Source organism: Sciurus carolinensis, chromosome 10 (genome assembly GCF_902686445.1).
Source record: "Sciurus carolinensis chromosome 10, mSciCar1.2, whole genome shotgun sequence".
Lineage (NCBI taxonomy): Eukaryota > Metazoa > Chordata > Mammalia > Rodentia > Sciuridae > Sciurus > Sciurus carolinensis.
This window is the reverse complement of record NC_062222.1, coordinates 83547378-83570777: the sequence shown is the minus strand read 5'-3', so window position 1 is coordinate 83570777 and position 23400 is coordinate 83547378. Positions and strand designations below refer to the sequence as shown.

The window sequence follows — 23400 nt, the reverse complement described above, 5'->3', positions numbered from 1 at the left end:
TTGTTGACTGTACTCATATACTGGAGTGTTGATCCTATGTTTTCTCCTAGGAGTTGCTCAATGCAATTATTTTGATGTGGCAAATAATGACAGAGAAAAGGAGATAGGGTTTAAATACCTGCCTAGTATCTGAGGAATGGGACAACTTGGATCTACAATGCTGTAGGTCTGAGGGTAATGGCAAAGAAGCTAGTAAAACCTAATGTTAATCAAATTGTTAGAATAGCCAGTTGACATTGTGATGAATTCCTTATATGAAACCTTAAAATATGAAAACTGCTTTCATAGGGGAGGCCAGAAGAACCTAAGACCTAAATGGAGAGTGGAAGATTGACTTTTTCAGTTAACTATATATGGAATATATCACTTGTATATGAATTATTTTCTTGTCATCATCCCAAGTAATCTACCTCTTTTATAATTGGTCCATTTTTCTGCTTTATTCATTCAAAATTTCTAGTTTCTTGGTATAGTAATGCTGTGATCACTGGGTTATAGAAAACCATTCAGAAAGTAAGGAAGGCTAAGAAATTGTAGGAGTAAATGTTCATGGCAAAGGGCAAAAGCTTACTCTGGAAGAAAAAAATATAGTATAAAAAGAATTAAAAAAATGTGCACATCTGGATTTACAGAGCTCATGTTAAAACCTGGCAAAGACAAAAAATATCACAAAATTGTTGAGCTATCCAAAATTATCTTTTAATGATTGTAGCTGCACAAGGCAGCCATTTGAAATCCTTTTTTCTGAAATCAAGGTTGTCCAAAGGAATTTTTCTTCACTGTGTGTGTTCTTATAGTTGACCCTGCCTAAAATCCAGGCTGGGTATCCCTTGGAGAAACAACTAATGATCTATAAGAAAGGAATGTCAAACTTTATCTTTGGAATTCAATCCAGATGATTTTATTGGGTGATTTTCAACCCAATTTGAAAGCCTTAGATTCTGTTCTTGTTTTCATTACTTTTTATTGCTGTTTGTAATTCCCAAGTCTATTCTTTACCTTTTTGTTTAATCTTTATTATTTTATTATTGTTCACGCTTTGTAGTGTAAGCCCAGAATTGCTTTTCATATTTCAGCCATTACTTTTTCCTTTATCAGATATGATTGGGTTCCTTAAAACAGTGCTTATGAATCAGTGTTTGAAGAATCAAAATTATGGGACAGATTTTTTTTTTTAACTTTGACTCTGAGAAGAGCCTTCCTTGAGCTCTTTTACTGGATTTGATTGCTGTTTCTGTGACCTCCCATCAAACAATGTATCTTTCATGGTGATTGTTTCTTCTTTTCTGCTTCTCCATTGGGCTATAAATTTCAGGACAGCAGAATCTATCTTTTCTCTACAGTACCTACAACCAGACCTTGAATATAGTAGGCACCCACATATTTTGAAGACAATAGAGTAGAAAGGGGATTTTAGGAAAGATGAGAAAATTTCTATACAAAGCAGTAATTTCTAATTTTAGGAAAGATGAGAAAATTTCTATACAAAGCAGCATAATGTGCCTGGTCTCTCAGTGGGAGATAAAGCATCTGTAGGCATAAAGGCATATTAAAGGCTTGGAGAGACTCTATATTGTGGGAACTTATTTTATTTACCCTGGTGTTCCTCAAATCCATTTGACCAGTACACTTTTCTTTCAGGGCTCTGCAGTGGATGGAAATAAATTTCAAATTAATTTAAGCCAAAAAGGAGATTGAATGGCTTATGTCAGTGGGAAGAATTCCTGGAGAAGCTTCAGGATGTCAGAGACTGGGGTTGGAGACTCATAAATCTCTTTCCATCCATTTTCTCTTCTGCTTGTATTGATCTCGTGTTGGGTACTTACTACATTCTATCCTACTATGGACAGTCCTGACTCATGACTTTTCAACATGCTGGGAGAAAACCTCTGGTGACAGGAAGAATGTTGATTTTTTACCCACGTAAACACCAATTCTTCTAAAGGATTTGGTCTTTGTGTGGGACATGCATGCATCCTTTGGACCAATCACTCTTGTCAGGGGAGGAATTTACCAAGAATGGCTGTATCTAGGCCTTTTGCTCACCTATGTGGCCTGGTATGTGTGTGGTGGGGTAGATGTGTAAATGTGCAGAACTGACTACTTGAAGAGGAGGGTTAGGAAAGCTTATTGGGAAGAGTAGAAATAACAACTCCTATTCCTTCAACAACTATTTGTTGAACCTTTCCCTTTAGGCATTGTTGTAGGCACTAGGAACATAGCACTGAGCAAATTAGGTGGCTATTTCTACCTCTGGTGAACTTACATTCTAGTGGGGAGACAGATTTAAAAAAAAAAAAAAAAACTTTAGTAACACATATGGCATGTTTGATAGTGATAAGTACAGGGAGAAAAAATAAAGTGCAACAGAGGAGTTGGAAGTGTCTGTGGAGAGAAGGGAGTTGAAATTTTAACTGGGGTGGCTAGGGAAAGCCTCTCTGATAAGAAAGTGGTTTTTAATTAAAGAGCAGAGGAAGTGAGGGAGGGACCTTGCAGACATTGCCTGCAGAGCAAACAGCAGGAGTGAAGGACCTGAGGTGAGCCTGCCTGGACTGTCTGAGGGAGAACATGGGACCAGAGGGGTGGCCACAGGGAAGAACAGGAGAGAGTAGTAGGAAATAAGGTCAGGGAGTGGTGAGTAGCTGAATAATGCTGGGATTTGGGGTTGTCGTAAAGAGCTTAGCTTCATTTAGGAAAATGGCAACCAGCAAAAGTTTTGAGCAGAGGAGTAACAGGGTCTGATTTCTGATTTGCCTGCTCTGGCTGCTTAGATGAATATACAGCAGGGAGGGCAGGAGCAGGCAATCCAGTCAGGAAGCCAGTGCAGTAATTCAGAGACTGTCCTGGACATGGACCAGGGTTGTGGCCATGAAGGTGCTGAGAAAGTCCAGTTCTGGGTGCATTTGGAATGTAGATCCAACAGGATTTGCTGATGGAATGAGAGCAGGTTATGAGAGAAGGAAGAGTTGAAGTTGACAACAAGGCTTTTGCCTTTAGCAATGGAAGAATAGAGTTGCCACTCAAGAGAGGGAAGACTGCTGAAGAACTGGCTTGAGGTGACTCTCCAAAGGGCTTGTTTGGGATGAATGAAGTTTGAAATGTGAATTAGAATTCCAGGTGGAGGTATTATAGATTTGGAAAAAGCCCTGGCTAAGGATGTAAGTTTGATAAGTCCTCAGACTTCCTCGGGCTTTTGAGATCACCCAGGAAGCATGTGTAGATGGGAAAGAACCATTTAAAGGGTGCGTTTTGGTAGTACCTCAGACATTAACTTTTTATTTTAGAGCATCTGTTAGTTTCTCTTAGAACCCTACTAGTATTTACAGACATAGTTTGAAATATGCTAAACTAAAAGGACATACCTTTACAATTATCTCTCTTCATAGCATATAGAAGTTAGTTTATTTTCTTGAACCTTAAAAATACGCTTCTAATTTTCCAGTGTGAGTAAAGTATCTCAGTCAAAGTACTATAGTACTAGTAAGAAACTTTGTGGAAGTATATAATCTACTATGGGAGTCTGCATATATTGTGATTTAGGTAGTTACTGTGATTGAGCCTTAAAAATCTCTAACTTTTTGAGATATTTTATCTGATTTTAAATGTTATAGAGTCCATTCCTTCCATCCATATTATTTATTACAGATGAAAGTGCAAAAGTAGCTATTCAGTTTATTCAGAATAAAATGTTCTTAACCTCATGAAACAGGGGGAGGGGGATTTATAACTTGGCAAAGTGTGATTCAGTAATGAGTAATTCTGAAGTTCTCAAGGAAGTGGGTTGAAATGGTGGAAAGTCTTGTGCTGAGCTCTGAAGGATGTTTAGAAAAGGTAGAAATGGGGAAAGGACTTTTTTTTTGTAATGAATGTGAGAATCTAAGTACATAAAATGGAGCAAGGAATTTGTTGAAGAGAATGGGAGGTAAAAATCAGAATAACACACAGATTCATTTTCTGCATTGGTAAATGAGAGCAAACCCCTCCGGAGAGAGTTTGAGAAATGTTATTTTGCATCTGTTTGGCCACCTGGCCATACTCCACACTCTACTTTGTGTTCTGGAGAACAGTTCATTATTGCAATTTCCTTAGGTGATAATAACAGTTTTGGCAACTTCATGATTTTAGACCACTCTCTTGGCTGGTGCTTTTTTATCTGTAAAATATAAAGATAGTTTTTACATATTAGCATTTCTTGGAGGATTATTGGTATAAATTTTGGAAAATTCCATACTACTTAGGAGTGGTCATATTCCTGGCATCTAAGAATATATACCTTGTCTTTATTTAGTGATTAATGAATTGATTGGTTTCCACCCAATTCTTAGTCCTTTCTTGTTTTTTGTCTGATAGTTTTGTTCTTACATGAAGTACTAAGTTAAAAACAAAATCCTATGAAAATGCTCCTGTGGGTGATGGAGTTCTAGGAGTGACTTTTCATGTCATTAATTTCCCCTAGTTAAAAACTCTTAGTTGGAAGTTGAAAATAAAATGTTGGTATAAAGTTTGTACTAATGGCCAAAATTGGGTCATGCATGCCACTTTCTATTCCAGCAAGAATCCTTAGCACAAAATACTAAACTCACTGGTACTTTTGACTTGAGGAGTGGGACATTTACTTTGGATGATAAATAACTATGAGAAATCTGTGTCTTTTGTATGGTCTTGTAAAATTCTTATCTTTTTTTCTCCCACAACTATTGAATTATTTTCTTTGAGTTGTGTGAAAGAGAAGATGCCTATCAGATAAGCTTTCAACGTGACTGTGTTAAGCAGCCTTCACTCTCCAAGAAAACCGCTTTACACCTTCTCTTCTCTCTTCAACCCCCACATGCCTCCCTCCTCCTCACCATCAGCTCACTTGTATTTCATTGCAAAAATATGAGTCCTCAGAAGCCCTCATTGTCACTCCACCAACTCTCCCAAATCATCCACCTTTGAACCCGTAGAGTCTGCCTTCCCTGATAGGATTGATAAGCTCTGTTCCTCTCTAAAACTGGCATTCCCACCTGGGATGTGGATATCATTCCTTCTCAATAGATCAAGATTGCTTGAGTTGCTTTTGTAATTATTCCACATCTTTCCTGCAGCATTAATCTGTCTCTACTAGATCATTCTATTCACATTCCAAAATGCTGTCACATCTCTATTAAGACAAATCCCCAGTGTTATGCCTTCCTCCACTTCCCTCTCCACTTTCCATCTTTTCTTGGTAGCAGTATTTCTCAAAATAATTACCTCTACTCCTTTTTTCTACTTCTTCACTTGTCATTGTTCATGTGGTACTTGGGTGTCCATGGTAACTCCTCTGGTCAAGATTCACCAGCACTACCATCCTGCCAAACTCACTGGTCCTTTCTTAGTTCTCCTCTTATTTGGGCTTTAGGCAGCCTAGGACTCAGCCGATACACTTTCCTTATTGAGCTCTTTTGTCACCTGGCTATGAGTAAAGTCTGGTTTTCCTTTATTTGTTGCTCCTTTTCAATGTCCTCTGCCAATGCCTTCTTTTATTCCTATGAAAGGTAGAGTGGTCCAGTGTATAGATCTTACACCCCTTTTCTATCTATATTTACACTCAGGGTTGTGTCACCTGTCCAACGGCCTTGAATACTGTTGACCTGGTGATGTCTCCCAAATTTTGTCTTCTGGGTCCACCTTTTCACTGGGGCTCATGATAGGCATCTTCTATGTGAAACTTCTAAACCTCCTTCCTTCAGCCTTCAGAACCCTATGCCCTGATCTACTTTTACCCATGCAGCTTCATTTGTGGCTATTTCTTCTATTTTTCTCCTTTAGCTTCCACCACACCTGACTACTTAATACTCCTCTGCAAACCTCCTTCCTGTCCCAGAGGTTTTGCTCTCGCCATTCTCTTTGCTAAGAATGCTCTTAATTCAGGTCCTTGCGTGGCTTGTACCCTATGCCAATGTCAAAAATATTTCTTCAGAGGTCTTGCCTGACCATCTTGCTTGAATCTAGTACCCTCTTACCTGTTTCATTTTTCCTTCTTTGTACTTATCACTACTTTAAATCATATCTTATTTTCCCCCATGAGAAGATGAACCTAAGCAGAGCTTATAGTTAGCCTGTTCTTTCCTGTATCCCTCAGACGAAGAGCATTTCTTTGATTATAGTAGACTCTCATTAAGTTTTCATGAATGAGGGACTAAAGAAATGAAAGAATACTACACATTGTTTTATATATAAACCATGTGATTATACCTTCACCATGTTTTGAATCCAAGGTACAGCTAAATGTTTATTTTAATAGACTGGCTAAACACAATGTAAGAGTGACTGGTTAGGGACTGTTGCATGAAGACCCCATAAAGGGGCTTCCTGTGAGTGACACATGTGGTATCTCTTTTTGTTCCCTTCTTTGGAAATAAAATATGTGGTTTTGTTTGGTTCTTCCCATGCAGCTGAAGAATAAGTTCATGAAAAAACTGCCTCGTGATGCAGAAGCTTCCAATGTGCTTGTTGGGGAAGTCGACTTCTTGGATACTCCATTTGTTGCCTTTGTTCGGCTACAGCAGGCTGTCATGCTGGGTGCCCTGACTGAGGTCCCTGTGCCCACAAGGTAGGTTGCTCTTCCACCTGCTGGGGTCTGCATGGCCTCCCTCCCAGGCTAGAGGATCAGAATGAGGGATATATCCAGTACATTCAAGAGGTTTAATTTGAAATAATGGCTAGGTCTCACTTTTATGCCATCAGATGTATCAAATTGTATAGTTATAATAATCTGTTGGGCAGAGGCCTTTCTTATTATGGATTATTCTATTCAATTTTTTCAATAATCTCTTAACATACAAACTACAGTGTTCAGATTTTGCAGATGAGGAAACTGAGTCTGAGTTCAACTTGTACAAAGTCGTACAATTAGTAATTGGTCATAGTTGCTTTCATTTGTTCTGTGTCTAATCAGAAAATGGGTAATGAGTTCATATATGTGCACACACACACACACACACACATATATATGCATCTAGGTATATGCACATACTTATAAGATTCTTTTGACTTTACACCTAAATTTGTACACTTTACATTGATATATATTATGCCACATAAAATTTTGCTTTAAAAGAAGCATGCCACTGTTGTTAAATCATGAGCTCATCACAGTGTACAGCACCTCAGAAGTCATCCTCTTCATCTCCTTTTGAAGCTGAAGTTGGTAGAGTTATGTAGCCTGATTTATGAAGTGCAATTAGTTGAGTAGAAGTTAATGCTTCACTAAACTTATGCTGAGGAAGAGAAGAAGCTTGTATCTTCAGGTTGACATCAGGAAATTATCATATGAAAGAATTGGGGGATGCTTTCTGTGGGTCCTAGGACAAGGAGAGGTGACCTTTGCTCTCCTCTATTTCCTTACCCCCAACTCCCCCAACAGGAGGGAAGGGCTATGAATCCTCCTCAAGGAACGCAGGTGGTCTGAGCATGATTAACCAACAGTGACAAGAGGCTCAAGATTTATTTTGAACCGAGTTAGGAATATTAGGAGAAAATTTCCTTAAGGCTTCTCAATTCAAGACATTCTTCCTAATTATACAAATATTTTTTGCCCAGTTTTGAAATTTCTTAAAGACACTTAAAATAGGAATAATACATAGGCAGTCATTAGACAAATAATAGAAGAAAGGAGATGATCACAGTTTATTCAGTTACTGGGATTATTGTGATTTGTTTTCTGTAACTTAGTTTTTTGCTTTAAAACATTCCAGCAGAGCTTTGCAGTTCTATCTGAGCAATCATCTGGCAAACTGCTGACTCAGACCATGGCTGGAGTCCAGATTGGTGCCCCAATGGCTTTATTTATGTCTCTTTGGACTAACTTTACTGGGGCTTGAGAGGAATGAAAAAAAAAAAAAAACACATGCCAAGAAATGTTAAAGAAAATTGCTCTTCCCTTTTCATTTTTATTACCATTTTCTTTAGAAGCTACAAATTTAAAAAAAGCTTAAAAGGCTTTTTATTTAAACAATAATATGCATGCACTGAGTAGCAAATCATGACCATTTTTGTATCCCTCTTATCATCTGCTCCTGTCTGGCTCATACTTTTTTTCTTTTGTACTGGAGGGAGGAAGTATTTGTCTAGAGGTGAAATACAGCATCATTTGAAATAACAAGGGGAGCCAAGCAATTCAAGGGAATGCAATTCAATAATATCATAAAACTATTTCAGGGCAATAATCTGAATAATATATCCTTGCATGTTAACATTTTTTCCAGGAAACTGTTTTATCCATTTGCTGTCCTCCAAACCAGTGCAAGCTCTAATCACTGAGTGGGGAGTCTCATTAGCTTTTTTGGATGTGAGTAATGTGAGGCCATTTACAATGGCTTCATCCTGTGAAATCCAATAAAGGAAATCCCACAAGAAATGTGGCAGTCATTGTGGAGGACTGTGTCTGCAGTCCACGATGTGCTTTAATGTGCATGTGCTCTTCTATTGCAGGAAGACCTGAAAGGTCTGTTTTGGTGCATATATTTTTTGTGGTCATTTTTTTTAAGGTGGAGGAAAATTTGGCTATTATTATTACTGTTCCTAATAATCTTACTACCATGCACCTTTACAGAGTGTAGCCCTAGCAACTTCCCTTCCTTTTGTAGAGTTCACAAGTTTCTCTACTTACTCTGTTACTTATTTTACAGGCACTTTGCTGTCATATCTATTCACAGAGGCAACCTCTCACTCATATTTATGAGTTATATATGAGATAAATGTTGTTCTAACCATTTTATACTTGAGGGGTGCAAGCAAAGGGAAGATTCACTATCAGTCCTGGAAATAGAACTGCAGATTTCTGATTCAGGCCAAATTTTATGGAGAAACTAGGGAGATACCTAGAATGGGATAGAATAGAAAATTTTAGGAATCTCCCATGAAAAATGACAAATCCCCTGGGTCAATTTATCCTTTTCTGACTTTGATTTGCACATTTAAGGCAATGGTTATTCAGTAAGCTTTAGTTCTCTAAAATCTTAGAATGTTTGCCCTTTTATCTTTGCTATTGTGTATTATAAATAATTACTTGCCTAAGAGAAAGAGTTTGTTCTTAGTATTTAAAATGTTTTTTATAAAAACTATTAGAGGGATTGGGTTGGATCTCTTGCTAATTCAGTTCTGTCTTGTCCACCAATTGAATTGTTAGTTTCTGTACTGCATGTAATGTGGTTGGTTATGGTAGGTTTGTGGTCCTCATGAATCTATTGTGGAAGCTACAGTTTAGCCACATTTTCCAAAGTTGCTAAATATGAATAATGTGTTATTTGATTTTGAGAGAAGGGAGTAAAGGATTGGTACATGCTGAGTTTATTCTAGAAATAGCTGTGCTGTATCAGGAGTGGGGGTGCACATCCTTTCTGAAAAGATTAAGTGGTTTAGGAAAACTGGCTCCTTTTCTGATATTATGCTCTGTTTCTGCCTATAATTATTTTGTGAATGTGAGTATAGGCCATTGGTTCCGGACACGGATCATCTGGTACTTCTTTTTGTTGTGCAGAATGCTAGAGGCATCTTCCCCAGGCACAATTAGTTTTTTGAGAAAGCTCACAGAAGTAAAAAGGGGATTCATGAAGATTCTTAAGACAACTAGACACCATTAAACATTCTAAGTCCAACTTGTTTCTAGTGATGAGTGCATAAAAAGAACTCAGTAACATAAGTTAATTTCTTTTCTCTGAGCTGTCAACATGGACTGTGTCCTTCGAGCCACATAAATGTGATGTTTACTCTAATTTGTTAATAAAGAAAAAAAGCTTCTGGTTAAAAATAACATCTGTCCATTGACAAAAAACAGTTTGAGTCATGAAAGGAGTTTTCAGTACAGTATAAAAGCTGAGCTTGGCAGGATGTACTTCAATCATAAAAGTTGTAACAGCTTTTGCTTCTTTGAGGGTTAAAGGGGAGAGAACATGTTGCAGGCAGAGGGAACTTCGGCTGGCTGGGTTGCTCTGTGTTAGTTCCCTCAGAGCTCTCAGCCTCATTTCCATAATGCAGTCCAGATTATAGGCTGCTTAAGGATCCCTGTTCCTACAATGAATTCCTGCACTTGGGGTGATGTTCCCTACTGCTTATGGGTGCTCAGATTCCCTCTGTATATCATTTTACAAGGTTCATTTACTGAATTGTTCCTGTCTGGAGGGTAAAAAATGTTGCCATGTTGTCTGTTTGGCACTTGGTGATGATTCATTAATGAAGAAGTAACCTTTTTAAGAAAATTATAATTACCTAGGAGAGAGGAATAATGCCTTTATATCTAGGTTATGAAGCAATATAATTCCATATCCTGGGTGTCTTGCTGTAGTACACATCAGAGACACTATTGATCTACCACTTCCATTAATTCTTGGATACATTTAGTGGAGACCAAAGAGTAAAATTTTATGGAAAATGTATGTCCTCATCTGGGATTTAATTCAGAGGTTCCATGACTCTGTTAGTTCTTAGAATAGTCACTCATCCTTGGCCAAAGTTTATGGTTGAGGACTGTTAGTGTCTGAGAGTAGTTTTTTTCTCACTAACAAGACAGTATTTTTGTTTTGTTGCCATCTAGTCAACCTGATAATTAACTTGTATCAGTTGATACATGTTGATAGGATAATGTGTATTTTTAAGCTCTTGTCCTTACAGGTGTGCTAGTGAGGGGCATAGAGTACTTCTGGAAAGGTTTTGGGTATTATGCATTACTGAAAAGTTAATGTTTAGGTACACTGAGATAATAAAAAATGGCAGGCCAAAGAAATTCATTATTTAAAAAAATGTACCAAGTAAAGGACCCAGGTGTCAGGTAGTTTCTCTTGTAATACTGAACCTGCCCAATTGTACCCCAAACTAACATACTATTGTCTTATTTGACAGCTGGTTATTTGTAGATAGGCTTATTGAATTGGAAAAATGTAACCAGTACTAGTGTTTCTCAATAGAATTTGTATTTTGTTTTATTGGCAAAATATTTTTTTTTGTAAGTGTTGCATTTAAACCAGTGATTGGCCCCTTTAGAAAGAAGCCCTTTACTGCCGTGGAGTAGCACTTTACAGTGCTATACATGGTGGCATATAATTATGAAGTGGTCAGCGTCAAAGGAAGAAAAATTCTAGCATCAATTGAACCTCAGGGATAGAGGTCTAAAGTGCAGTCCTGACAGTGGCTTCTTTCATGCCAAACAGACTTTCAAGTTGCTGATTGCTTTGCTTCTTCATTCACTGTGATCACACTTGAAAGTCAGGGTTCCACTCCACTTCAGAACTGGTTTCCAAGCAAATAAGTACTGAATGGTTTTATTGTATCCTAATAAAAAATCTGGGTCTTCAAAGTTTCAGATACTTCTTTTTTAAATACTCTTAATTTCTGTTTTGTTTCCTGTCTCCTTTGAATTGACTTTTATAATGAAATAAAGGAATTATATATCCAGGGGCGTTTTGGAACAGGTCCTAACATTTTATAGAGTATTTGCTGTTGATCCTTTTTTATTTAAAGGGAGGTATAGAAGTATATTAGTAATAAATAGAATTTGGCAAAGTAAAGTACAAAGCCGTTCCTTAAAATCTTGACTTTCTTGTCACAAGTTTTTTTCCCAGGAGCAACCTGTGGAAGTTATTGTGGATAGTTTTTCTCTGTTGTTTCACAATCCTGGTATGCCAATAGAATGGGTAGTAATAGAATTATATGGTGAAAAGAACAGGATATAAGAAGACCTATGTGTACTCTGTTATTTACTTTTGCTTTGTTTTGTTTTTTGGTGCTGGGATTTGAACCCAGGGAATCATGCATGCTAAGTATGCATTCTCCCATTGAACTACATCCCTTGCCCCAGACATTTACTAGGCACAGACCTTGGGCTCATACATCACTTCTTTCAGCTCCAGCTTTCTCACCATTACACAGGAATAGTATCCCTGTCCTTTTTGCAAGGGGTTGCATAGAAAATTACAGAAGGTGATGAATGTGAAATCTTGCTATGTCAAATCACATAATGTCATCATTTTTATTGTCCTCATTATCTCCCTGTTAGGTAAAACATGATCAATATCAAGAATAGGGTTTATCTAGTATTACCTTTTGTATTTTTTTCTTATTATTTATCAGGTTCCCTTCTCCCCAGTAGAGACACACATCTTTGTCCTTGTTATCAATGAGGGCTTCCTTCCAACATGAAAAATGGGAATAAGCTCATTACTACGTGTTTCAGGACCTATTTGCTCTGGAGTAATGCTTTGTGCGATATCAAGAAAACAAGTTAGAAACAAAATGGGGACACCCACAAAAAATTAAATGTCTGTGAATGATAATTTATTTTGAATTTCCCTCCTATTTCACTTTACTTACATTGACTGCCAGCTGTGGCTTACTTGTAGAAATTTGGTTTTGGTTTTTGGAAATCCAAAGATGTACTAAGTCTTTCTAGTTATTGGGCTTAATCAATTGGCTTCAGAGACTCCAAAAAGCAGTAGAAATGGAGAAAGAAGAAAGTTTAAAACAGAAAGAAGATAAATTGAAACTTTCCTGCTCAGTGAAGAAGCTTCTCAAGTTTTCATGGTAAATTCTTCTTTGCCTCCAAATAAACTGAACAATGATTTGTGTTTCATGTAGTGTGAAAGACTATTTTCCATAGCACCAAGTCTATTACCTTCATTTAGAGATGAATCCTAGGCCTAACCCTTTCATGAATATGAACTAAGATGAACTTTTCTCAGATTCATGTATATTGATGAAATGTGTGTTACAGCCTTTGCTTCTTTCCTTTTCCATTAGGTTCTTGTTCATTCTCTTAGGTCCTAAGGGGAAAGCCAAGTCCTACCATGAGATTGGCAGAGCCATTGCTACCCTGATGTCTGATGAGGTAGGGAACCGGGAAGATGGGTTTCTTTGAATGTCCCACTTGTGTTTCTTTCATACTGTGAATTGTCTGTGACAATATATTCAGTATGAAGTATGGGTTACTAAGATTTTCATAGCATGAGGTACAATAGTTTGTAGTAAATGCACAGATATCCCTATGCAGTACAGTTTTCAAAAAAGTAAGTCATGCATTTTGTTTTTGTACTGGATTCTAAACTGTGTTGGAATAAAACATTTTCCTTTCTTTTTTAAAAACATTTTCAATTCTTTTTTTTAAAAGTTTTTAGTGGACCTTTAATTGTGCCTATTAATGAATTATAGTGTGATATTTCAATACAATTCTATACAATTTGGAATGATCTGAGGCACAGTAGGGTAACTATAGCTGTATATAACTATATACATATAACTATATACATATACATATACCATATATAACTATATACATATACATATAGTTATATACATATACATATATATATACTAGTATATAGTATATATAACTATATACTATAGCTGTATATAACTATAGCTATATTTTAAAATAGCTAGTAAAGAGGATTTTGAATATTCCCAAGAGGAACAAATGAAAAATGTCTGAGGTGATAAATATGCAGTTACACTGATCTGTTTATTACATATTTTCAACTCTTAAAACTGATATATTTTAAATATTCTTTGAAAAGTTCAAGGTCATTGTATCAACTTTATCTCTTAAAATATTTTTAATATATTAATTCTGGAAATTTGACTGTCCATATACTATATTTTTTCTAAAAATGATGTGTTTTATAAAATTATGTGTAATAAAATGGATAACACATTTTTCTCAGGTATCAGAAAAATACATGTTTCATGCTTTTCTTATTTTGCGGGAGGCATGCTGCACATCTGAAATGCATTAGTAACTGTTATCGTAGAGTTTCTAGTACTTTCCAGTTATGACTTCATTACTCACCCAACAACTTGAATGTTACTACATGCATTTTAGATATGACAAAGCTGAACCAGTCTTGTGGTAAAGAAACACTTAGAATATAAGATCATTAATTTCTGCTTCTTTGTCTTTCTGCTTTGCTATTTTCTCAAATGTTACACTTTTGCTTCATTGATGGATTTGTCCATTTTCCCATGTTTTGTGTGGAGAATAGGGTGCTTGCTCCTTAGGGATAGAAGTTCTGTGTGGTGATTGCTCAGATGGGTGTTTTCCTCAAGATCTGAGAGCATTGAAGCATAGCTATGCTGTTTCTTTTACTCTCCCCATTAAGGGACATATATTTCTCTCCTCACAGTGGGCTAATTAATTAATTAGTTAATTAATTAGTTTCTTTTTTAAGTTATTCGTTTCAAGATGGATCAATCAGGAATGCTTTAGGCCACAGGTGATGGGTTTATAGTAGCTTAAACAATCTGCAGATTATTTTCTTACATAACAAAGTTAGGAAGTAGATAGTTGCTGGGGTTGGTTTAGCTTAACTGTACTAATTAATTGATAGCTGCACACTTGCTTCGTGGTCTTAAGATGGCATTTTTTTTTCCCTCCTATCAAAATTGTAAGACTACAGTGTCTGCCTGCATTCAGCTCATCACCTCGCCTGCATTTAAAATAGGAAAAATTGATGGGGTAATGTGAGCTGTATCTGCTGCTTTTTGCAGGCATTCTAAGGCTTACCCAGGTAGCCTAGTTCTTATATCTCATTCGTTGAAACTGTTGCTCTTTATCTTTGGGGTTGACTGAGAAGGTGAATCTCTGACTCTCCAGTCACAGTGGTGGAGATGGCAAGAGAAAATGAGATTAAGGGTAGCAATGTCTGCATTTTTCCCCCCTCCTCTCAACCCCACAACCCAAAGACCATTAAATGTTATTTGATTGACAACTTAAAAAATTCTTTTCCAGGAGAAATGATTTAGTAGAAATCTTTAAGAACAGGGAAGGGGATTGAACAGGGGCCATCTTCTTTTCTTGAGACTAAAGAATTTGACCTAGTTCAGGTTCAAGCATGAGAGTCTTGGTTATATGTGAAGAATTTTCAGATCAGTTTGGTTAGAAGAATGGAATGATTGACAAAAAGGCTTATGTACCTTTTGGAAACTCCTCCTTTGGAAATGCATATGAGAAACATGAATCTTTTGCATCCTTGGTGGTTTAGATATTACCTTGCCAACAAATAGTCAGATGATCACTTATTTAAATCCATTTGCTTTGTGTTCTGACAATATAACTAAGTTTTCTTTTTAAAATGGGTCACATTATTTTTGTACTTGGCAACCATAGTGTTTGATTCTCAACCTGATCTTTACACTTTAAATTTCTCCTTTTTGAATTATCAGCAGTTGTTTGTCCCAGTAGTTTTAATTTCAGTGTATGACTTCTCAGTATATTTTTCCAAACTATTTTCATCTGGCTTCCATAGCAACTGTATCAGTAATAGTACTTTACCAAGGGGAGCTGAAAGGCATGTAATTTTACAGTATTGATAAAAAAAGAAACATTTAAAAATAACCATATACTCAGGCTTCTACATATATTTTTTAAGGTTATAATCTGAAAACTTAAATATTTTGGAAAAAAAGTAGGAGAACGTGGTTATAGGAATATCATGGTGATTTTGGGATAGCATTCCCATAGTGGATTTGGGCTAGATATGGTGTGAAGCATGTAAAAGTTCTCTTGTTAGATCATTACATCTCTCATCATTCTTTAGGTGTTCCATGACATTGCTTACAAAGCAAAAGATAGGCAGGACCTGATTGCTGGCATTGATGAGTTCCTTGATGAAGTCATTGTACTTCCACCTGGAGAATGGGACCCAGCGATCAGGATAGAACCTCCTAAGAGTCTTCCGTCATCTGACAAAAGGTAAACTCTTAGGCAGTTGGGAATTTCAAGGTGCTAGGTTATACCCAAGAAGGAGGTTGCATTTTGACAAAGAAGGGGGGTCAAGCTACTACCCTAATATTTTTAGGCCCTCATGCATGTATTGCTTACAAGGGATCAATTTTGTGTCTTTGTTTCATATTTTCTTGATATGGTAAATTACATATTATATGTTTTGATGTTCTTCAGTGATTACAAATTAGCTCAGATCACAATATTGGGATGAATTATAGGCATTCTTTGGGGATGTTGTTTTGGGGTCTCCTTGTACACGTAGAAAGATCAGTTTGCTCAAGATGAGTCCTTTTCAGATTTAAGAGGTTAAGAAATTGGCTGAGGTAGTTGAGGAGAAACTATTTGTTGGAAATCTATTGTTTCCCAGGTGAGTGTCCCTCTTATAAGATATACAAGTAATTCAACTTTTTATTTAATCTAATCATTTGTCTTGCCTCTGACTACAACATGTCAAGAATTGTATGTTAGGAATGTTCTTTCTCCCAAAACTTCATCTGTCCGTTAGCCAGCGCTTACTATAGTTAGTGCTTCATTTTAGAAGCAAGTGGATAAAAACTAACATCCACATGGACTCTGTTTCCTTGCTTAGGAAGAATATGTACTCAGGTGGAGAGAATGTCCAGATGAATGGAGACACCCCCCATGATGGAGGACACGGAGGAGGAGGACATGGGGATTGTGAGGAACTGCAGCGAACTGGACGGTAACTGATGGACCCTTTTGCCATTCACCATAAGGTTTTCTTTAGATCTAAATTTCCCTACATCTTTCTAAATTTACCTTCAGCATTTGATTCACTGGTTTGTTCATTTGTTCAGCCAACAAATATTTATAGTGCACCTATTAGTCATAGGCACTGGGGATGTAACAGTGAATTAAAACCCCTGCTCTTGTGGGTCTTACTTTGTAGAGATGGGAGACAAGTAAGCAAATAAATAAATGTGGTGATGGTTTTATGATGAAAAATGAAGCAGAAGTAGGAACTTTTGTCATGGGAAACAGTATTGTGATTTTAGACAGGGTGGTCAGAGAAGGCCTTACAGAGAATGGCAACATTTGAGGAAAGTGCAGAAGGAGGTGGGGAACAAATCATGAAGGGAGGGTGTGGGGTGGGGGGTAACTGCCACACACAGTGCCTGCTGGAGTGGCATTGGGGTGCTGTGGCAAATGCACTGACTGCGGGGATGTCCTAGGGTTCAGTTGACGTCTGGTGAATATAGGTGGCAGGAAGACTGACTGGTGATGTACTAGCCTTTCCCAAGTACTCTCAGGACTCCATCTCTTCCCTGTACAATTACTCAAAAGTGAGTAATATAGAAATGAATAATTCACAGGTCGCTGTTCTGCCTCCTTAACCTGAAGCTGGGAATTCAGGTTTCCCAGATTGTTCCATCTGATTTCTTTTCATGACAGTTCTTCCTTCTCCACTATTATGTACTCCATTTCATTTTGGGGTGAGGAAAAATTTAAGCAGGAGAGTTTTTTATCCTGTCTCTTAAAAAACAACAACAACACTGTTTTAATAAATAAAAGAATTTTAATAAATAAAAAAAATATGTTGTTTTGGTTTGCATTTGAATCTTAATGAAGTCATTTCCTTCCCCTGATGACCCACTTGAATTTCTCTCCCAAATTAAGAGAAAACTTCCCCCCTCCCCTCTACTCAAAGTTGAACACAAAATCCTTCCTTCCTCCTCCCTGCTTTTTCTGAGTACAGTCATGCATCACTTAATGATGGGGATGTGGTCTGAGATTTGCACCCTTAGACAATTTGTCATTGTGCAAATATCATGGTGCACACTTCAACAAACCCACATGGTATAGCTCAATCATGTGACACTTCTGACACAATCAAGAGGCAAGGTTATGACCAAATGTAGGAGGTTGCTATCCATGTAACATGGTACACTGTTTTATAGTAAACTATTTTTTCATCTGTAGAAGATGTTCATTCTAAAATACTGATAAAAAATATCGTGTAGCAAATATATAAAGTGATAATAGGGGTGTTGATTATCAAGTTTTACTTCCTATATGTAATTGGCAGCACAGTAGGTTTGTTTACATCAGCATCACCATGGGCACATGAGTGATGTGTTGCACTGGACAGTGTTACCTTAATGTCACAAGGCAATAGGAATTTAACAGCTCCATTGTAATCTTATGGTACCACCATCATACATGTGGTCTATCATTGACCAAAACATCATTATGTGGTACATGACTACAGTTCTTTACAAACCATTTCCATTAGAACTATCATTTTGGTTTTTAAACTCACATCCCAGATATCAGTCCTGGGGTTTGGTTTTGTAAATTTAATCAGACTGTGATTTTATTCTTCCATAGTTCTCCTTTCCTAAGTGTACTGTGTATGTGCAGTGTTCCTGATGCCGTGCACAGCCCTGTGAATACCAAGAGAGCAGCAGCGGGGCAGTGAGTGCAGCTCAGGTCTCGCAGGCACCCAGAGAGATAGACAATTCTGATAAAGTGTGATAGCTGAGAGTGGAAATCTGGGTGCTGAAGTCAGAGTGCTGTGGAACCTCGAAAGGGGAGAGTTCTAGGCAAAAGCCATGGCATGCATGTTTAAGGTGGAGGATCGAGGTCTGGCTGGAGGGAAGTGGACTGATCCATCATTGTGTCAGGGCTCACCTTGTACCTTCTCCCATCACACACCTGCTGGCCTTCCTCCCTTAGCCTTTTCAGGTCTTTACCCCATAGCCACCTTCTCAGAGGCCTCTTCTGGCCACCCTTTCTAAAGTTTCAAATACCTTTTTTTCCAGTAACAGATAACCCTCTTCCCCGTTTAATGTTTTTCCTTGATTTTTAGTACTAAGCATTTTACTTATTTGTCATGTTTATTAGCTGCTCTCTGTCTCCCCAAGGTAAACCCCACGAGGGCAGGACTTTTGAGCCCATGTTGTTCACAGTTGTATCCCCAGCACTCAGAATAGTGACATAGTATGGCATATCACGGGTGCTCCATTAATGTTTGTGGGATGAAACAACAAATGAATGAATGTGGACAGGATGCTATAGCAAGACTGTCAAGGGCCTTATGTGATCTCACATATTTGGATGTTTTCCTTTGGGCAACAAAAAATTTTATGTACACAGTTCATTCTCACCTATAGTACCACTGGCTGGTATTTAGGAAATGTGACACTTAATTTAGAAACTGAAAAAGAGAGGTACATAGTTTCCTGGTCTCATCCTAAGTGGTTAAATAGTATCATGTGATTGATTCAAGTGTTTTAATAACCAGTTCTTCATGGTTCTGTATATTGTCTCTTGATGAATTTGGTGGTCTTTTATTTGTTTCTTACTTGGTCACATGTTTGCTTTCTCCCTCCCCAGGTTCTGTGGTGGACTAATTAAGGACATAAAGAGGAAAGCACCATTTTTTGCCAGTGATTTTTATGATGCTTTAAATATTCAGGCTCTTTCAGCAATTCTCTTCATCTATCTGGCGACTGTAACTAATGCTATCACTTTTGGAGGACTGCTTGGGGATGCCACTGACAACATGCAGGTGGGTATGGTTTTGGGGAGGACACAAATAGTACAACCAGATTGTCTTCCTCACCCCTACAGCTCAGTTAGAAGCAGATGGCCTTTCAGTTACTCAGCGTGATTTTCTTTCTTTTGCTGGATGCTGCATTTTAGTTTGCTTCTGGCTTGCTGCTGTATTTCCAGCATGTTAGTAATTACAAAAATAGCTCGATGAAATCTGGCTTGAGTCACAAGTGGGGAAAGAAGGAGAGGAAATGAGGATCTACAATTCTATTTGGGCAAATGCATATCAGCTGCTTTACATTTGTGCCGTGCACAAGGTTTAGATCTACTCCATTGACCGTGTGGACCATTTTCTGTTAAACTTGATCATCACTCTCTTTGGGAATGCATGATTACCTTACTGTTTAACCTTTGCTCTTACATGAGCAAATAGTAATCAGACAATTGAGTGATTTGCTCAAAGTTGGATTTGCAAGCAGTAGAATTCACCTTTAATGGATGCAAGTTGACAGTTGTGTCTTCCATACCTGGACCTGTCTCTCATTAAGCTGTAATGATTCTGGCGTGGCTTGTTTTGTGTCATTAATTGTAACCACAATTTGATGATTACTTTCAAGGGGGTGTTTGCCTTCTTTTTGCATCAATAATAGCTACAGAAAGAGAAGATGTTTTTGATTCCTCTAATCAGAACAATAAGTACAAAACTACTTTTATTTGATCCAGTCATTAATAAAAATAGGCATTATGTTAGGTTGAATACAGAGGAGTGAAAGAGTCTGATATTCCTACGAAAATAATCCAGTTCAAGCCCTTTCTACACTCTGTCCTTACTTACTAGTGTTTAACCAATGTGACCTTTGTAAGTGCTGCCAGTCAGCTTATTTTTTTTTTAATGCAACTAATTTCAAAAATTACTTTTGTCCCACTTCAGTTTTCTTGCCTGGGCACATTCATATTCTAGATTTCTTCCTGAATACAAGGACTCGAAGATGTTATGTTGTCCCAAGTAAAAAGGGAGAAAGGACTTTAAACATTATTTTAGTTTAAGTGCCCTTATCTTTTAGCCCTTATCTGTCTGCATAGCATATTGCCTCAAAACATGGAGACTTGAAACAACCATTTTAAACTCCCTCTCATGGATGCGCAGTTTGTGCTTAGCTGAGTGGTCCTCTATACTTTGCAGTTCCATGGCATCAGAGGCTGAAGTTACCTAATGACATTTTGCTTACATTCTGGTGCCTGACTTGGGATGTCTGGAACAGCTGGAGTCTGGGGACTTTTCACATGACTTTTCTACATGACTAGCTTGGGACTGTGATGACTCCTAAGAATTCATGCTCCACTGGAAAGGGGCACTTGCTGCTCATCTTTGCTTGTTTCCTTGTAAATGTGTACCCATATTATTTTCTGAATTTTCAGAGGATCTGAAAAATTAAAAATCTTAGTGAAATTTCATGACACTTAAATATTGGCAGGTGATTAACATTTAAAAAATAACTGTGCTGGCCAAAGAACTTCTATCACTATGTTACCCATGAGAGACTTCAGCACAGGTTTTAGAGACTAAACTTGTGGAGCATAGAGATGAAGTACTTGAAGAGTCTTCCCCATCTTCTCCTGCCACCCATTTGCTCATTTATAGGATAGAAGTTATAAACTAAATTATAACAGTGATGTCAGTAATAGAGTTTTTCTAAACTTTGATCTGTATCAAAGCTAGGCAGTGATTCTTCATTTACATGATAGCATAGTGTTCATTAAATAGATCATTCAAGAAAACAAGTGTAGAAGAAAGCACTGGGTAAGCATACCGAGGCCAGCATGAAGATAATAGAGACAGCCACACATTAAGAGAGTTAAAGGATCTGTAGTTTTTAGGGTGGTGAGAACAAAACTGTTTTTTGCCCATCAGAATGTACAGAGAGACCTTGTGCAGTTAATTTTTAAACATTTTGTTTTCATGGACATTTTTCCCATTGAGGTGGGGCACTTTGTGGCACTTCCCATGTGTGCCCATATTACCTTTTTGAAATGAATCACAATCTTTGCAACCTCCTAAGACTTAACTTTAGAATGCAGCATCTGAGACTAGGAGTGGAATATATTGAAATCTGTTTCTAACCCACCTATATTAATCAATTTCTATCCAAGTGAGTCCTTGAGAAAGTAGAGGACTCTGTTGTGTGGCGTATGTAGGTGACATAGGATGACCACCCTCACCTACCATGATATATTACCTGGGGAAGGCCTTACTGGTGAAATTATCTATTTTCAAAACAATGAAGATTTCAGGGGAAACAGATGGTTTAGTGCATCATGATGTTAAGTAATATACCAGAATAGCCCTTTGATGGATATTATTATTCTTGGGAATTGACAATTCAAAGTAATGCAAACCCATGAGGTTATTTTCCAGATATAATTTGATTATTTTATGAATAGTTTCTGTAACCCCCATGTATAATTTTGTTGAAACTGTAAACACATTGTTTTAAAGCCTTCTATGAAGGAAAATACTGAAGTAACAGTCTTTCTTCTTTTCTGTCAAGTCTGAAGTCTTATTCCTTTAAGGACTGTATTGGCCAAGTCCTCTTCTCAGACTACAGCTTGGTACTTCTGAGGAGTCACAGTGGGAGACAGAAACACTGAAAAGGGTAGAAAAAGAATGATTGTTAGTATATATTTATTGAATTGAAATTCAACAAATAGTTTCATTTGTTTTAAAGACTAGGGAGTAAGGTGGTTTAATATGTTGAAGAGTATCTCATATACTGAAAGGGTATGTACTTTAACACACACAAATTTTGAGACCCTCGAAATAGAAACCTGCCTGACTGGGCAAGAAAAACAAGAGAATATTTTATGGCTTTAGTGCAAAGATCCAGGTCATTTAACAGGTCTATCGCAGAGGTTGGTTCGTTCCTTTGCAAATATTTATGGAGTGTCTACTATGGGTCAGAGACTATTTTAAGTGCTGAGATTCAGATAGGTGAGCAAAATAGATAAGAATTCCATGCTGGTGGTATTTGCAGTCTAGGGTGTTGATGAAAGCAATCTTTTTCAGGGTCCAGTAGTGGGTTTATTTAGGGGATGAAGTCCCCTGGATTCATGAGACCATAGACCAAGACTAAGCAGAAAAGCATTGGCAAAGCCTGAGATAATCTGCAGTTATATCAAATGCATTCATAAATGTGGCAGTGGGTTATTCTCAAAAGCACAGGCAGTTCCAGTGAGTCAACTGAGAACAGTGTCCTTGCCTTTAATGCAGACAGCTTTGAGATGGTTCACATAGGGCCCTTATTGTCAGGCTACAAATAGACATGGGTGCTGGGTGGAAGCATGTTGTGAAAACACAGATGAGTCACTGCACGACTGTTGTCTAAGCAAACTCTTCTGCCAGCTTCTGTTCAGGAGGTCTTGCCTGCTTGAAGACAGGAATTTACATCTAAGCCTTTATTTCAGAGCTAATGATGCACACACATACACAAAATTAGATTATATATATGTATATGTGTATGTGTGTGTGTATATAATATATCATTGGAAGCAGATGATCTTAAAAGCTATGTAGACCATTTCCCATGGAACTGTGTTCAAAATAAGAACAGTTGAGGCTACCATGGCTCCAAGTATAATTAAATTATATTGCCAACATAAACGACTGCATGAATTCCCCAACTTTGGCATATATATTTTGCCCATCAGGCAGCTATGATAAGACTCTGGGGCTTACAGAGTGGTTATTCACAGATTTCTTGTTAAGTGTGGGCAATTATAGCTTAGCTTGGGCTTCTGGGAGCGAGTGAACCACTTTGCCAAGAGTAGACCTTACACTCATCTAGGATCCAACCTGGGCTTGTGACTGTTTCCTGTTCTTTGAGCTTAGCAACAAAGAACTAGAATGTAAGCTTTCTGAAGTCCAAGAACAGTGCAAAACTCTTATTACCCTTTTCATTCAATCTTACCAAAAATAATGCTCTGCTCTTCTTGCCATATTGTTAAGTAAACCCAAACTTCTGAACCTCACTGTTCTAAAGTCATGTTCCTTCCACAACTGAACACTCTGTAACCTGCATTCCAGCTCTTTACATTGTATTCGTAGTCTTGGTTGCCAGACAAGCATACCGCTCTATTCATTTAGGTACTTT

At 37.5% G+C, this 23400-nt stretch overlaps 1 protein-coding gene across 4 annotated transcripts in view; it reads left to right on the top strand.

The window, feature by feature from the left end:
• The window catches only part of Slc4a4 (solute carrier family 4 member 4), a 424936-nt gene that overhangs the window by 308546 nt on the left and 92990 nt on the right, over positions 1-23400 (top strand). For all 4 annotated transcript variants that reach the window (XM_047565890.1, XM_047565891.1, XM_047565889.1 and 1 more), the window contains 5 exons: positions 6420-6577; positions 12757-12844; positions 15549-15703; positions 16326-16439; positions 19094-19268. In XM_047565890.1, the coding sequence (XP_047421846.1) occupies positions 6420-6577; positions 12757-12844; positions 15549-15703; positions 16326-16439; positions 19094-19268 (690 nt within the window). The remainder of the gene's footprint in view (positions 1-6419; positions 6578-12756; positions 12845-15548; positions 15704-16325; positions 16440-19093; positions 19269-23400) is intronic.